Source organism: Haplochromis burtoni, unplaced genomic scaffold, assembly GCF_018398535.1.
Source record: "Haplochromis burtoni strain Fernald_Lab_line unplaced genomic scaffold, NCSU_Asbu1 Contig_35, whole genome shotgun sequence".
Classification (NCBI taxonomy): domain Eukaryota; kingdom Metazoa; phylum Chordata; class Actinopteri; order Cichliformes; family Cichlidae; genus Haplochromis; species Haplochromis burtoni.
In genome coordinates, this window is record NW_024582396.1 from 1,443,231 (window position 1) to 1,461,442 (window position 18,212).

At 41.4% G+C, this 18,212-nt stretch overlaps 1 protein-coding gene across 2 annotated transcripts; it reads left to right on the top strand.

Moving 5' to 3' along the window:
* Positions 1-2,211: 2,211 nt before the first annotated feature.
* On the top strand, positions 2,212-17,800 carry LOC102292130 (tensin-4). 2 transcript variants are annotated; one of them, XM_005919259.3, is made up of 12 exons: positions 2,213-2,375; positions 4,564-4,817; positions 6,670-7,006; positions 9,094-9,491; positions 9,816-9,947; positions 12,148-12,240; positions 12,724-12,801; positions 14,628-14,690; positions 16,064-16,235; positions 16,343-16,411; positions 16,523-16,552; positions 16,931-17,800. In XM_005919259.3, the coding sequence occupies exons 2-12, from the start codon at positions 4,595-4,597 to the stop codon at positions 17,061-17,063; spliced, it is 1,728 nt and encodes a 575-aa protein (XP_005919321.1). In that variant the 5' UTR covers positions 2,213-2,375; positions 4,564-4,594; the 3' UTR covers positions 17,064-17,800. The 2 variants fall into 2 exon arrangements, with proteins under 2 accessions (XP_042075520.1, XP_005919321.1); XM_042219586.1 differs by having other exon boundaries at positions 2,212-4,817.
* Positions 17,801-18,212: the final 412 nt, after the last annotated feature.

The window sequence follows — 18,212 nt, forward strand, 5'->3', positions numbered from 1 at the left end:
TTCTTTCCCAACATCAGTCAGGATTCAGAAAACAACACAGCACAATAATTGCTGCTGTTTAAGTGGTTAATGACATCGCTGATTTAATGGACTGCAAAAAATCCTGTGTTGCTCTTTTTCTTGACTTATTAAAGGCTTTTGATACAGTTGACCGTGCTATTTTATTACATAGACTAAACAATATTGGTCTATCTGTAAATGCTGTAAGTTGGTTTTCAAATTACTTGTCACCAAGAAAACAGTGTGTCCATGCTGCTGGGTCTTCTTCCTCTTTTCTCCCAGTATCCAAAGGAGTTCCGCAGGGCTCCATATTAGGGCCATTGCTATTTTCTCTTTACATAAACAACCTTTGTGATAATTTTTCAAATGCAGCATTCCATCTTTATGCAGATGCTACAATTATTTATTGTTCATCCCCTTCAGTAGCACAAACCCTGCAATTTCTGCAGTCTGCCTTTGATGTCGTTCAGTCCCATTTAACTCAACTTAAGTTGGTGTTAAATCCAGAGAAATCCAAGTTCATGTCATTCTCAAATGGCAAAGAGTTGTTAGCTACGTCTCCTAAGATTAAAACAATTCAAGGAACTGAAATTGAAATGGTCACATCTTACAAGTATCTAGGGATCATTTTAGATCAGAATTTGTCATTAAACTAAGTTTCTTCTTTAGAAATCAATCCTGTTTCTCCCTCCAAGTGAGAAAACACTTGATTCATGCAACTTTTTTTACCTTTATTGGATTATGGTGACCTGCTTTTTATGAATGCACCTGCCCACTACCTAAAGACGTTGGATACTGTGGACCATCGTGCTTTATGTCTTATTACCGGCTATGGAAATCGTGTACATCATTGTTCTTTGTATGCTGCTGCTAAATGTCCATCTTTGCATATTCGCAGACTCTCCCGTTGGTTGATCTTTATCTATAAACCTCTCCTTGGGCTGGTTCCATCTTATTTATGTGTTTATATGTGTAAAAACCACAACCAATGCAGCCTTCGTTCTCACAATGTCCTACAATTGATTGTCCCAGAAATCAGAACAGAATTGGGGAAAAAGGCTTTTACATACGCTGCCCCTGCTTCCTGGAATAATCTGCAGAAGGAACTGAAATGATCAGAATTGGGAGAGTTTAAGTCTGTCTTAAAGGAACGAGAGAACAACTCCTTTACTGAGTGTGATTGTTGTTAATGTACTCTTAATTTGATCTGTTATTGTATATTTTTCATATATTTTTTTGTTGGTATGGGATATTGTATTTGTTTTAAATGTTATGTACTTATGTGGTACGTATATTGTGACTTTTGTTACCATGATGCCAGGTCTCTCTTGGAAATGAGATTTTTAATCTCAGTGAGATTTTTTACCTGGATAAATAAAGGACTAATAAAAAATATATATTTTGTTTTTACACAGGACAGACTGCAACATGTTCACAGCTTTAATTCTACAAACAGAGGTTTAAACACAGGGTTTGTTTTAGTAAAGAAAGAATAAAAGGAACTATGATTGAGCAACATCCAAAGAACACACAAAGAACGGCTTTGTAGTGAACTGAAACTGTGTTAAAAACAATAAAACATGTGCACTCATCGTGCTTCTCTTGATATTTCATGCCCCCCTCACCACCACCACACACACACTTAATTGCCTTCAGTGAACTCTGCTCTTGTTTCTAAGGCAACTTTTCATCCAGTCAACATTTGACTTCCACCCAGAGCGTCTTTGTTCAGGTTTATGAGATTAGCAAACCATTGCATTCTGTTTTCATTTACACACTAATTTTTATCTTTATCAGTGTGTACTCACAGATAAAGGGGTGTGTTTAATGCAACACACATTCTGACTGTATTCATTTAATAGTTAAAGCAGTCTTGGGTAATAGTGGAGCAATATATTATTAACTATACACCAGCTGTTATAGGGGAAGAGCAGGGCACACCTGGGACAGGTCACCAGTCTGTTGCAGGGCTACATCAAGCCCTCACATGTACAACTTTTGAAATGTCCATAACGTCCTTTGATCTGAACAATTTGTTAAGCTCTATATTAATGCTGGCATCTCCTCACCAAGAGTAACTCTGCATTTTATTGACAAAATTACAAAATTACAAGAAAAAAAAAAAACTCACTGAGTTTAATAGGGTGTCTGTTTCAAAGAAACACGAGTGAAAAAAAATCCATCCATAAAAATTAGTGCTGGTATGACATCATCACCTGGAGCAGCAGGGAGTCGTGATCCTTGCTGCTGATAGGCTCACTGGGAAGAGGGTTGGGATTTGATTAATAAAAGCATCCAACACTTTGAGTGCAACACACTGCAGAGTCAGACGGTAAGCAGCATCACGGCAAGGATACTGATCAGAAGATAGCAAGGTAAGAGGACTTTTTTTGTTACTTGTAACAATAAACAGGATATCATCTGCAGTAAAGGTTTGCAACTATCAGCAGCAAGTCCTCATTTTAAGTTCCTTCCTGTTAATTACGAATGCAGACTTAAGTGTTTATTATAGCGCGACATGGCAGGGACACTAAAAGTTACATGAAACCAAATAATCGCAATATTATGCTCTTATTTTCTGAGATTTAAAAAAACGTATCCAGCTGCTATATGAGCTGTAGTGTATTTCATGCACTGTTTCACAGACTAAGTTGGACCTTTGTGATGCTCAGTGTGTGTTCTTCATGAGCTGAAAATGTTGTTAATAATATGAATTTCCCTTAAAAAGAAATGGAAATTCTTTCCACAGTGCACATCTCACTCCTTACAAGCTTTTCCTGTTTTAGGAAAACATTAGAGTTGCCATGGTAACAGCCACTCACCTGAGTGACTCACTGAGCACCACACCTTGTCTAAAGTTTAAAAGAGGGAGACAGATGAGCCAATCCTCCCACATATTAGTCAGTGCGCCCCAGGGCGGATGTGGCTACAATGTAGCTGCCATCACCAGTGTGTGAATGTGTGTGTGAATGGGTGGATGACTGGATGTGTAAAGCGCTTTGGGGTCCTTAGGGACTAATACAAATACAGGCCATTTACCATATTACGCAGCCCTGTGTGAGCAGCTATTCATGCTGATGTCAGCAGTGAAACATGGCATTTACTCAGCTCGAGTCATTATTCACCACGTGCTGTTATAATAACGATTGAGAAACATGTTGCACGGCGCGGTCTGTAAGAAGTACTGACTCATACTGGGTGCTGCACTCTAGGACGCACACTGTTTATTTTTTACAGCAACAACAACTTTTTCAGATTAGCCGTCACTGTAGTCCACGCTGATGTGGACAACCCGCCACAGCTGCCCAACAAATGTTCAGGTTTAACTTTCTGCGGAGTTCCTGAAGCTGAAAGCAATTTAGGCTTAGAAGTCATTTTAAAGGAATTTAGGACCACAGCTGAAGATAAAGCAATCACTCCAGGTTATTTAATTTTTCTGGTTCACTGGACCTCTAGCTCTCTGAAAGCCCAACAGTTTCTGAGCATTTTTGCCCTTATTGTAGGTTTATCCTCCTAAAGTGCTGCACCTCTATGGAGATCAAAGTGTCATTACTGGAAACACAGAGAAGTGTGGCGTATAGCAGGCTCTGTATTGTTTTTTTCTTAACTTCTGCTAGGCTGGGAGGTCATTTGGCTAGACCCCAAATGACAAAACCATAAAACAAAACATCCCCAACAAACTGTACTAATTTATGCAGGCTAACTTGTTGGTTCTGAATAACATGTAGAAATTTACGAGTCCACCTTGAGTTGAATCCAGATCCAGCTTGAATTCGTGCCAAGTTTACATCACTTTCTGCACAACATGAACTATGCCTGGAACCAGTTTCAGCCATGCCTTGGTTAAATCCATGTTGCTGGTTTTGCACTTCTCCAAGTCATTCCTAGAAATCTCAAAATATGACTACTGTTGGCTCCATTTTCATTTTCCACTCGTCCAATTCGGGGTCCAAGAGTGCCCGAAGCTCATCTCAGCTGACGTGCGATCAATTATTTCTCAAAGGCTACATAAGACTTGTTTTTTAGAATACTGAATTCAATACTTTAAGACTTTAGGGTCCACGAGAACCCAGGTCTTTTGTTTCATAAATGCCACCGGTATCAATAGCAGGATGGAAATCGTACTCCTCCCTCTGTTCTCAAACTGAGCAGTGTCTGTTGTGTCTGTTCCCACCTATTCTGCCTTTAGCCTTCAAAAGCTTCTGAGTCTGCACCAACACTCCCTTTTCAAAGGCCTTTTCAACTCCAGATGTCCTTATACACATTCACAGGGTCCTTTTTCTCCACCGTTTCCAGTCTTTCTGTATTGCTAATGTCAGCATAGGGCAACAAGTTGCACAGCTTTTGGAATCTTCTGTTAAAAATGCAATTCCAACTTTGCTACTTTCTCCAAAAGCAACACTGAAAAACTCAGGATGGGTACCCATGTGTGGTGCACAGTATCGGGGGGGAAAAACACCTTTTGATGCGTCTGTTATACAAAAACAACAATGGCAGGGCTTTCATTTCATTCATGACAGAATAACCGATCTCTCTCCATTGTCTCTCTCTGGCCTTTGGCAGGCACGCACAGAAGACTCTGAGCTCCCCTAACATGATGCCTACAGTTAAAGGCTTGGCACACACGATACCCAGTCATGTTCTCAGAGTGGGCCAAACTATTTGCTTGGAACCGTCACAGGAGACAGTCACCCACCATGATGATCCTGATCTCGACATTTCTCTGGAAAATCTCAACCAGTTAATCTTGGAACTGGATCCCACATTTGAACCCATCCAATGCAGCAAAAGTCCCACATGTCTCAGCCCCCCCACAGGTACAGTAAGACTGTAAACACTTCTCTTGCTCTACCCAATTCAACCTCACATCACTTTATTGCAGATGCATCAAACTCAAACGAGAGACAGTCAAAACTTGCTTGCTGTGTGGGAAACTGAACTTGAAAAATTGTGTGGTTAACGGGTACCATATAGCAACTTTATTGCTCTGAAATCAGTTACGTATAAAAGCCTAAAATTGCCAAGTGCAGTTTCACAGAAAATCTACATCTAATTGACCTCAAAGCCACTTCTCCGTTTTTTTTCAAGCGATATAATATTCATTTTGAAACCATGCACCAGCAGAAATATAGCAGCACCCTGCGAAGGGTGGAGCTTACTGAGGTCACAAACACTAACCTGACTAGATTAAAACGCCATATTTGATTCAGGCCTTCACGATTCTGACAGTTATATATATATAGCAGAATATAAGGACCAGTATGCTAGGTCCTCCTTAAGTTGACAGGGAAGAGATAAAGAGGGTTTAAAGCTATTTCATTAGTCCAAACAGTAATAAGACAATTTCAAAGACACTTCAAACTCAGACACTTCATGCAGAGTGGTCATAAGCAAGATTAAATATTGCTTTGGTTGCATGTCTCTTAAAATCAGTTCAGCAACTTTTTCAAAGCTATTTTCTCTGCTGCTGTGGATTCAAGCGTGTAAAAACATTGCTTGTTGGTAAAGAAGTCATCAGTTTCTCATCTCTCTTAAAATTACTCCCCTTGACCCTGTTGGAACCTGGTTACAGGCAGTGTGCTGGGAAAACTTGTCATCATGTTTCACCCATCATGTTATCACACTTTCAGCAATAAACTAAAGCAACTTAATGTTGCCTACACATTTGGTACCTACATGTTAAATCTGCTTTCTGATCATTTACCTAAATATACTATTGTAGAAAAGTTAAATTTACTTACAATTTAGAGTGATATGTGGACCAGATATAACATGTACAAAGGGCCTGTTTAGCCCTTTTTTATGCTTCAGTCTAACTCTTGAAAGCTCCCAGCTTTCAGAGGTGTGACACAGAGCACAGTAAAGCCATAGCCACCCTTGTAAACAAATAGTACAGATAGCCTTGGGCTCTGGAAATTTACCCACCCTTTCTGAGATAGTTTTAATATTTTTAATCATGTTGTAATTGCACCACTTTGTCTGTCCTGGGATTATTGCCCAGACTTGTACCACACCCTGCATGTGTTACAGCTACAGACTGAAAAGGCTCAGCGAGCAGTCACGCACCGGGGTGGAACAACGGTGCCTCATTCAGTCCTGCTTTCATCAGAAAGTGTGCACAAGAGTCAAAGCATACATATGTGTAAAAATAAATGGGTTTCCTGTTTCTGATCTTTTCTTCAGAGAAGTTTGGTCGTGTGTTTATGAAACTGTCACGTGTTCTGAAAAGGTGAATAAGTTTAAAGGAAATCAAGCAGCAGTGTGGAGAAATATCTCCATATTCAGGCAGATTTCGCTCTTTCTGCATGAACATTAGTCATAATTATGCAACTCTGGTTGCAGAAGCCGCTCGTCTGGCATATACAGACACCACATGCTATGGCATTTTCTTAAGGGCGTAAATTGTGCTGATCACCACCTTGATCCTGACGAATCAAGAAGTGGCTGAGGCTCCTCTAGGCGATCTAATGTTCTAGCAACAGTACAAATGTGCAACTCAAAGAACAGTCTGTGCAAGCAGGTACCTGCATGACAAAAATACCTGGCAACTGTGTCCTTACATACACACCGAGCCAGTTCTGCTGATATAAACCAAACCAACACTGTTTTTTCCTCACCAGAATAAACTCCCTCCCTCCCAATACTAACATCTCACCCTTCCACCCACAGATGCCTCTTGCTCAGATGAAGATTTCTCTGAAGTTGTGCTCATTCCTAGAGGCTGTTCAACCATTTCATCACCCACAGTGGTCCCCTCGGTGTCCCCGAGTATACCCATCCCCACACACAACGGCCTCAGATGCAGTCCCCAAGGGACGCTGGTTTTCTCCAGCTCCCCAACGTCCTCTCTGCCCCCGCTGCCATTTGGCAGCGCACCCAGGCGAAACCCCTCACCGAAGAATGACTTTTGCCAAGGATCACTGCGGCTGTCACACTCCAACAGAAACAGCACCGCCTCACTGCTCTCCACCTCGACCTGCTCGGACACCAGCTACATCCTTGGCAGGTAAAACTCAGTGAGACATCCCATCATGATACAAATGTCTTCCATTCTGTCCACTTCTCTGGTCTTGAAAACTGATCCACTTTAAACATGGTGAGTATTTTGAGGCGACACGAGCAGAGAAGGCCTGATCGACTTGGATGAGCAGTGTTCACATTGTGACTAAAAGCTGTTCCATTCTGTGTGTAGGCGAGGGTCACACACACACAAACACACACAGATATTATTGCTTTCCCAAGCGTCTTACTCCAAACTTTAACCATCACCGGTCAGAGCCAAACTCCAAGTCCAAGTCTCAAACTTCAAGCAGGCCTGAACGAGTTTTAACACAGTTTCACAGCATTATGCTCGATCCTTTCACAAGTGTTAGGGTTCATTTCTAAACACAAAGTCGAGATTCTCCTTATTTAAAGAAAGGGAAGGGGGGGGGGGGACATGCAGAAACTAACTGTACTTCCCAGTGAAATACACTAGTTTCACATTTTTACTGAATTTACTATGAAATCAGGACAATTTATGTCCATGTACTCCAAATTTCTGACATGAAACAATTTCTGACATGCATCTCTCCCCTGATCTAAAACAGGTCTTACAACTTATTGTGACTCATCTTTATTTATTTTTGGTTATTTCTGTCTTTTGATTTCCTGTGAGAAATGACTTCAATCACCCACTTGAGTTCTTATCACGAAACCTGCAACCCGCAGTCTACATTTTGAACAAGCACAATCACATAGTCCTCAAGTTTATCCTTACCTCTGTGCGCTTTTATAATCAATGAGTGTTATATGTGTACTTCACGAGTGTCTGTTTGTCATGTATTTATAGAGCAACTCAAAACTGTAGCTAGAAAAAAATAGGTCAGGTTGCACTAGGCCTAAAATACTGCACAACCTTATGTTCAATTTGTTCTATACCTGCAGCACCAGTTTACATCGCAACAGTCGTCTAAAGGTGCATTATAATTAGAGGTAAAGACTCCACGACAGTCTTCCATGAGGAAGAACTTAGTGACACTTTTAATAGGAAGACCTAGAAAAGACTTTTCTTGGCTCAGTCTCCTGCTTTTATTTAGCAGGGCACTATACACAAGCACAGTCTGCATATATCTAAGGCAAAAGACATTTAACACACAATTCTTTGCTTTTATTTTAGCTTTTACCATTTGATAACCAGTTACCCACTGTAATTTCTTTTGTTCTGAAATAGTTTGAAATATTAAGAAAATAACTTAATCTATCAACAGAAAAGAAGAAAACTGACTTGCATTTCCAAAAACATGTATTGTGTTAAAGAGCTGTTGACTGCATTTGAACTAAGCGGCGCTGTACTTTGGTTTAAAACCACTTTGTGCCTTAATGTAGTGCCGTAAAACCTACTCGGACCGACTGGTTTTCCATTATAATTTAGTACCTCCAAATGCGCATGATCTTTGTCATGCCAACGTGTCCAAGCGTCCCACAACTTAATTAATACGCAGCACGAACGCTACAACAAAGGTGGACAAGAATAAACCTGCTGCTCGGTCTGTGGATCTTTGTCAGACTTGGGGATCACTGAGTTGTTTTTTGTTGCCATTTCCCAGTTGTCGGGTTTCAAAAATGCCAGTTTTGATTTCCGTGAACAAAACACTCTCATGACTCGTAGAGTGATGCTACTGACCAGCCAATTGGTGGCATGTAGTCGATGACGTCACATTTTAGTACCTGCTCGGATTGCTTGGAACCCCGGCCAAGCAGGTACTAAAGAAAGTACCTGGTAACAGGTGAAAACTGTGCCCAGTCAAGCCCAGTAGGTAATAATGGAAAAGAGGCTTAAGTGACTAGAACCTCAATTTAACCATGCTAATCATTAAGAAGACCTTTTCATTCACAAAGTAAGGTAAGCCTCTCGAAGAGGTTTGCTTCTGCACAGGATAATTACAAAAACACTTTTAAATTCAAAACACAAAAAACATGTTTTTTATTAAAGTCTTTGTTCCTTTAATTATAGTTATCCTTCTAGAGGGAATTAAAATTTTAAAAAATGTCTCACTGCAAAAGAACCTTGTGTTTCCAACGTTATTTTTCCTCTTTTTTCTTTCGTCATAGTAACCTCTCCTTAACCGGTGAAGATGCTGATTTTCCAGAGTCCATGCTACCCAGCTCCTTTAGTGACGATTCCAGGATGAAGCCATGTAATAACAGGCAAAGCCTGGAGAAGCCCTTGAAGACAAAGCGAGGACATTTACAGGAAGTGAACAGCAGAAGAGCACAGAACGGCCCAGTCTCAGGGTCACTGACCGATATTCCCATACTGTTAGTCAACGGTGCACCTCAACAGGACCTGCACAGCCCTGAACCACAGATCGAGTTACTCCAGAGGAACCCTGTGTCAAAACCAACATATTCCAGTTCTCAAGCCCGTTTTAACGGCAGCCAGCCATCGATGAAATTTGTCATGGATACGTCAAAGTTTTGGTTCCGTCCACACATCAGCAGAGCAGAAGGTGAGACCCAAGCAAGCATCACATGAAGACCTTACAGTAAAAGCACTAAATTCACAGTGGATTTGTTTGAGGAGGTCTCAAAAGTAACAATTTCATTTCACAGTCCTGCTTAAAGCACAAAATGTTGATGCAATTCAGCATGAAAGCATTCACCAAAGTTAAACACATTCGGTGCTTTTCCATCAATGGGAATCTTCTCGAAAGCTTTGTTCAAACTCTGAAAGTGTGCCATCGAGCTAAAGTGATCCATAAGTGTTTTTCTTGAGTAATAAAACACACGTTGTTGCATTTTTCTGAGCATTTTTGATGTCTTATTTATTCTAGCTGAAGCTCTGGTAAAAGACAAGGAAGCAGGAACCTTTGTGGTGAGAGACAGCACCTCCTACAGAGGCAGTTTTGGTTTGGCCATGAAGGTAGATCAAACGCCCACCAGCTTTACTGCTGCTGCCTATCCAGGTAAGCTCACTAGTAAGAGCAGTGGCCTGACCTCAGTTTCAAAAGCAGAAATCAGTCAGATCCAGGAAACAGAAGATCTTAAAGCCACAAAAACACAACTGCACACACAAAGCATGAATACAGCGTAGCGTATTGCTGTTGTTGTTACTCATATATAACACAGACGGTGTATAAAGATCTCTAATTTTACATAAATGCTCTGGTCTATACCAGAGCCCTGCAGCGCATGCCTTACCCAACTCTGCTGACGACATCAAGCGATCTGTGGCGTGCTAGCACGCAGTGCTGTCATTTTTTCCTACCACAGTATACCTTGTATAAACACAAAAGAAAACCAGCTGTTTACGGCACTGTAAGCAGTCGGTGAGGGGAAAAAAGGACCTCACTCACGAAACAATTTTGAGGCTTGCCTCGTTTGTAGATTTGTACGTTTTCATCCCTTTCAGGAATGCGGGATATGTGAGCGTTGGTCAAGCTCTGAGACCACTTCACTGACAGGCTCCATCCATCGAATTAATCCCTACATCCCGGGCAATCTAGCAACATGTTTTTCCTATTTAGCATGGTTTTCTTTAGCAGAACATTATATAATAATGCCTCTTTTATTTAAACCAGCCACAAAAATGTAAGGCTATAAAATGGAACTAAAAGCACTAATTAACTCAGTGAGACCAAACAGTTTGCCTTAGCTAAGCTAAAGTTATAAATCCTTCACATACAGACATGTAAAGGCTGCCTGTTCTGCTCGCTTACAGCACCAATCTATCCTTAACTCTGGTCTCAGTGCAGTCCCTCAGTTTACCCTTTGTCATAAATGAATCATTTTAGCTCCTCTCCCTTTAAATGAACTTTCACCTGATTGGTTGCTCCGTACAAACAGAAGGTTCAAACAGCAGGTGGATGAATATCTGCTCTCAATGTGAGCTTTCCGCTCCCAGAGATTACCGAACAAAACTTCTGCTAGTTTAAGATGAGCATCCAACACTGTAATAGTATATTTCCATCCATCCATCCATCTTCATCCGCTTTGTCCGGGGCCGGGTCGCGGGGGCAGCAGCCTAAGCAAAGAGGCCCAGACCTCCCTCTCCCCAGCCACCTCCTCCAGCTTATCCGGGGGAACACCAAGGCGTTCCCAGGCCAGCCGAGAGATATAATCTCTCCAGCGTGTCCTGGGTCTGCCCCGGGGCCTCCTCCCGGTGGGACATGCCTGGAACACCTCACCCAGGAGGCGCCCAGGGGGCATCCTTGTCAGATGCCCGAACCACCTCAGCTGGCTCCTTTCGATGTGGAGCAGCAGCTGCTCTACTCTGAGCAAATAATAGTATATATTCTGTTATAATTTCCATGCACATGACTGACAGCATCATGTGCATGCTGATAATCACCTAGTCCCCCAAAAAAGTGAGGAACAAAAGAAGAGAGTGCATGCCCTGAAACCTCGCAGCACTGCTCGTGAGAACGGCCAATAAATTAGGCTGTAAAGCTCTGCGACTCTATTTTACCGACAGACCGGCACTAGTCAGTCCTTAGGGGGAAAAACATAGGACAGGACGACAACATCAGATCGTTGATGGCCTCATTTATGTGTTTATGGTGGCCTTGTAAGTCAGAATGAATTTTAAATTAAAGTAAATTAACTCCCTGATCACAGCAAATGACAGGAGACAACTACCTGAAAAACTCTACATTTATTAAATCTAATTTATCTGGGCTGTATGGAGACAAAACGCACTGAATGAATGGCAGCACTTTACTTATTACAGCAGCAACATAATGTTTTTTGAAAGCTTTATGTACCCTGCGTCTCTCACATTCAGAAATCACTGCCATCCAGCGCCATTAGTTACTAATGCCTCTCTTCCATCATTGTGGTCTCAGTGCTGTGCAGAGGCAGCTCTGCTTCAGCGCCTTTTAAGAACAAGCTCACATTTCGAAAGGTTTGGGAATCCTGTGCAGCAGCGCTACTGAAGCCAGGTGAAAGAATTCGTAGGTTACATTTGCCAATCGCTGATGAACATCTTGCGGTGCCCTGCCACACAGCCACTGACGTCAACACGAGCAATTAAGTGGTTCTGTGTCTTCTTTTTTGAAGAAACTGGTGGGAAAGGGTTATTCCAGTGCTTCTTTATCACATTGCCTTCATATATTGTTCATTCTGTGTGCATTTCATTCTCTGACATTTGTCCTTTTGTCAAAACAGGGGAAAGCAGCTCTGATCTTATCAGACACTTCCTCATTGAATCATCCGCCAAAGGCGTGCGCATTAAAGGCTCTTCTCAGGAACCCTACTTTGGTGAGTCGAGTTATCAGTTTCATACCCACCGAGAATTCACTCGTCTGTTTAAAAAGTGAGTGCTGCTCTGACTCAGAGATCTCTCGCCTCCTGGGATGTGGGTGGGCATGAGTGCCATGGATCTTACCTTTGAGCATTAGTACAAAGGGTGTGTATTCTCACACCCAAAGAACCTTTCTTATCAGTAGTGTGGGCCACTGGTTTGTAATCAGACACCCATGGCCATGTACTGATATGTCTCTCGCCACAGATATGTAACGTTACAGTAATGTTGTCACTGAAATATGGAAAAACAGTCATCATAGCAGCAGAAGGATTTATACTGTAGTGAGTCTCTGTGTCATAACAAAACTCTGTAGGTTGTCTTCAGACCTGGCAAAGTGTTGAGGATAAAGTTCAAACTTTATTGTTCTTGAAATAGCCAATCAGAAAGTTGCTTATCTGTACTCAGCTGGAGCTGTGATTTGCTTTGTGTCTTTGCAGGTAGTCTCTCTGCCCTGGTGTACCAGCACACCATTTCTGCGTACGCCTTACCCTGCAGATTATGCCTCTACTGCCACGGTAACTGAGCCTTTGTTATTACTGCACACACACACCAGGGGTAGGCAACTCCAGGCCTTGAGGGCCAGTGTCCTGCAGGTTTTAGATGTATCCTTGTTCCAAAACAGGTGATTCAAATGACCTCCTCAACATGTCTTGCCGTTCTCCAGAAGCCTGGTAACGAACTAATCATTTGATTCAGGTGTGTTGACCCAGGGTGAGATCTAAAACCTGCAGGAGACCAGCACTTAACTTTTTTAGTGCTGAGACTTAATAAAGAATAAATAATAAAAGTAATCTTCATGTTTGAAAACTATCAGATTGTCTTAAACCTGCATCCTTTCCAAGGTTTGCAAACAATATTGGTTCATAAACATTGAAATAATGGAGTTTGACTTTTTGTTTTAAAGTGTATTTCTAAAGGGGCCTTTAACATATTTCCTTCAATATAATGAATCGACTGCAAAGGACAACTGCTGGGCCCTGAGAGCGACAGATACCTGCAGAAAGAGACTATGTGAGAGAGACTGAACTATCTGGAGACAAAAGCAGCTGTAGACAACCATTCATACTATATAAAGATATTTTTGAATGACGGCTTAATTTCAGTCATATTAGCTCGAGCTGAACTTAACAGTGATCGAGTCTGAGCTTTTAGGAAAGGGTTAAAAAGAACTGCTGGGAATTAAGCTTTTTAAGCCAAGGCCTGATCAACTCTGTGCTTTAATCTGGACCTCAGGAAAGCCAGGAGATTGTTCTGCAGACCTCAGTGACTTTGAAGAAGTGTACTGGTTCAAAAGATCAGAAAAGGTATGAAGGTGCTAATTCCTGCAATGCCTTAAAAACAAACAATAAAATCTTAAAGGCAATTCAGAAACTGACTTAGTAACTGTGCTGCAGCGTTTTAGGCCAGCTGCAGTCGGGCTCAACCTGTAGTTTCAGGTAATACTGAATAAAATATTTAGTTCATTTTGTAAATCATGATCATCATCAGTCACAAAGGAGGGTTCTCCAGGATATACTTATTGGCTAATAACCTGTCAATCACAAGATGCAAGTCAATGAGTGAGCAATGTCCTCAGTCAGCTCCAAGCCACACTTCTTATGTGGTGCTGACAACCAAAATTACCCTTTCGACCAATCAAAATGATGGACACAAACCAATGAGTGGCATCACTGAGGTCATGACCATCCCTTAGATATAGTCGATTGTGTTTTTCTGTCTGTGTCAAAGATAACGAGGTAGGAAGGCGTCCTCACTCAGACGCTTGGCCTTTCTCACAGTAGGGCTACTTTCCAAACCAAATTCTAACAACTAAAACTATTTTGGAAAGAAGATAAAAGCCAAACTAAATGAGAATGTTTCTTCAAATTATGGATTGTCGGGTTATCTTTCTCACGTCAGAGACAAAAAGCAGGAACAGATCCTAACAGAGTGCGGCTCCAGCGACCACAAGCTGGCAACTGAAAAAAGGAAGAAACAGTAATGCAGGGAAACCAGGGGTGTTTCCAAGAGTCTGCTAATGTACTGGCAATGAGCAGAAAACTGAAACATGACACTAAAACAGATCTTTACTTGAACAAGTTCTATTGTGCTTTAATGCCACATTAAAAAAAAAAAAAAAAAAAAAGCAGAAATATTCCCAGCAGAAGAAGAACAGGGACAACTTGCTGCTCAGTATTGACAAACACGCCCCCAACATCAGGGACAGACACCACGAACACTGGAAAAAACATTAATGTTGAATCAACTGAAAGTGTCATTTCTAAGTCATTTGGTGTTACTGTTGTGCCAGTAAAGCCCCTCAAATTCAAATAAAAAACTCAAATCTTATCTGTCTACACAGACCTGAGATCAGCAGAGGAGAGAGCAAAAGAGAGAGCACCTTCAGAGGACGACAACAAAATAGGTGAGTCCATGTAACGCCCCAACAACTGACTCTGTTTGGGCATTTTTAGATAAGTAGTACTGGCCTGTGCAGGACCTGGCCTGGTCCAGAGTCCAGGATTTGGGGAAGACTTCTTTGCCTTTGCCAAAATAAAGACAAACTGGACATTTTCTGTCAGATCACAATATTAAAGGTATTAAAAAGTGGACCTTTTCTAAGCAGCAAACACTGATGATAAGTTATGATTTAAGATATGATTAAATGCATAATTTTGCACCAACACTCCAAAAACTAGGACAGGGTTAATTTAAAATTAAGCTAATGGAAACACAGGTTAGTGTGACCTAATATAGCGCAGCTGCAGGTTTCCTTCTGTTCACCACAAAGCTGTACCTGTGCTTCAGCACAGCCAGGGTCAGAGTTAAACTCCAACAAATTAAACTCTAAAATAAGCAGTAACAGGAGTCTGACCAACAGAGTTATGATAGAGTTAAGAAGAGTTAAGAAACCAACAACAATTAACCCCCTTGCATTCAACCTTTTCCTGTCCTGCGGTTATAAACACTACTGTTCTGCTCTGCAGCCAAGCAGGAAATGCTGATATTACCGTGTCCCACCGACTTGTTATCTGAGGTTTGCTCACAAACATCGAAAGCCTGGTTTGAGGGTTTGCACATCGCTTTTATCTGCAGAATATAAAGTGTTGCTTTTACCTGCACCCCTGTTTTCATGTGCATTGACTTCCTGAGCAAACAGCGTGACTGACTGTCAGGCAGTTTGACTTGCCACAGCCGTGAAGCCTCTCACAGGTGGTAATAATACCTCTTCTCGGTAAAGAGCTACGGCGTTAGAGATGCTGCTGATTTCACGCCACAGCCACGTGTTGCTTCATCAGTGAGAGTTCAAAGACCGAACTTTTCTTTTAAAGTCTGAAAAACTCAGGATATTATTAAAAACACTTAGCGTCGTCCTGAAGGCTTTTCCACATTCCTCAAAGTCTCCTTTCACTAAGTGGGAGAAAAATGTTCAGGCTTTGAAACATTCCAGCTGTTTTGGCTCAAGTCCACTCAACCAGGCAGGCAGCCATCTTTGTTTCGACACAGATAAATGGAGGACAAAGTATCCCAAAATTTTATTTACTTCGGTGAAATACTGAGAGATTTCTCAACAGAAAAATAAATAAATGAAGTGAAAATATATAATCCTCCAAAGCAACAAGACAAACTTTATAGTCTCCTTTATTAACACACAAACATGGGGAGTCTGAGGACATTCCTCAGCGCTTCTTACTTTCTGACAACACTCCCTTCTGTACTTAAAGTCTCCCAGTGGCAGAGTCGAAACAACCCCTCATCTCTGTGTTTAACAAGTGTGTTTGTTTGTCTTGTCAACAGCCTCCAACTTTGTCTACCTTAACGCCATCCCCACTGAGATGCTGACGGGCCCCTGTGCAGTGCAAAGGGCGGTGTCCTCAACACTCGAGAAGGCTCCGGGTTCCTTCACACCAACCATAGTCAACATGAAAGTGTCTCTGAAGGGTGTCACTCTCACAGACATCAACAGGAAGTAAGAAAACACATGAAATCAACGTGTTGCTGAGATTTTATGCGCTGCCGTGCTGTTTAGGTGTGGTCTGTGTGTGACACTGGGTCAAGACTCATCGTTTCTTGCAGGCTCTTCTTCAGGCGCCATTACCCTGCACACATGCTGAGCTACGGTGGTGAAGATCCAGACAATAGAGTGTGAGTATGCACGACATGAGCTGCGAGCGCAGACGTCAGAGATCATCTCCACTGATGGTCATCAACGTGTTTCATTTCTAATCTGAACATTTGTCTGTCTTATACTCACAGGTGGACGAGAGGTTCAAGTTTTGGTGCAAGGTAACCTGAACTTCAAGTCTAAACAGGGGACCTGTTCTGTTCATTTACACATTTTAGCTGTATTAGTGTAGCTTTGCATCAGCAGCAGCTCAAAATAATCCTTCTTTATCTTACACTGTGTCTTGGTGCAGGAACTCAGTTCATCCTCTTTCTGAAATAAGGTGTTTCAGTCAGCTCCTCCCTTTTAAGCCAGCTTTTTTCTTATTGGCTGCCCCTCATAAATCAATTGTTTGAATAGGATGTGGGTGGGGCTTCTATGAATACTACTGAGAACAATATATTTGACAGTAAATAATGAAAAGCAGAAGAGGTCCCTTTGAAAAATATCTTCTTCTTGGGGTGCAGATTAATCTGACTCATGTTTCTTTGTGCCGACAGGTTGTTTGGCTTTGTGGCAAAGGGCATTGAAGCCGGTATGGAGAATGTTTGTCACGTATTTGCAGAATATGACACCCTGCAGCCCTGCAGCGAAGTCATCAAGGTGATTCAGGCAGCTGTATCCAAGCCATAAACATGCAAACCCAGAGACGGCGTGATACATCTTCAAGACTCCTGCTTACACTTTCTGTTTAACACTGTGCTCTTCTACAAATAACCTGTCCAGTAAGGTGGTTACAGGAAGTGTCGCTACTGCTTTGGAGAAAACTGGACAAGTTTGTGTTTCTGCTGAATTGCAAGGAAAACCTGATTTAGGTTCCGGTGTTTGATCAGATGATAAAAATCATATTAAAAGATATATGAGTGATTATGGCAAAAATTAGGATATAGTGGACTGCACCTATAACATGATTGTAAATGAATGAGGCGCCATAGTTTGAATATCATCCAATCAGCTTGTAAAAGCGGTAAAACAAAGCCAACTATTTCTTTTAAGACTGCTGAGAGAACAGTTGTAGATGTGAGAAAGCGGCACGCTATGTCTTCATAAGAACAGGAGCCCTTTTCCCAGAGAGGCGAACGTGCATTATCTGATGCATCGAAATATAGTGATGTGGTAATTAAAAGTTTGAAGGTGAAAAGACTTGAAGAGAAACAAATGAACCCTGGTAGGTCAGTTCATTTCAAATTCTGCAGCTACCCCTGAATGTATTTATTACACTGCAATGCACTGTAAAAACTTTATTCTCTGTATATTCGTGGATTTTTATTTTTGTTTTTCATGATGGAAAATAAACATTTTTAACTATTCATATGTTAATAGTGTGTGTGAAAATAATAAAGAAGAAGAAGCTTTATTTTGGACGTGACAGAAAACACAACAGTCTGCACATATTTCTGTGTTTTATTTGAAATGATAAATCTTTAGATAAAAGCATAATGCTTCATTCAAATGAAGAGTGTGCTTCCTGAAGCAAAGCAAAACCAAGTACAGAACTGCATAGGTAATTTTTTTAAATATTCTCAACATATCTTAAGGGACCCAAATGCAAAGCTCAGCGGTCCGCTTCTTTTATATATATATTTATCTTTGGTGCCAACTCAAAAGATAGCATAAAAACTTGAGTCTAAGGTGCAACAGGACGTGTTACAGGACCGAGTGGAGCACTGAGAACACACTGCAGTGGTAACTATTTACAAACACTGCCCTCCTCTGGTTAAGACGGGGAATCTAAATTCTCACTGCTGTTTAGTTCACAGTGAGTATCACACAATAACGCCA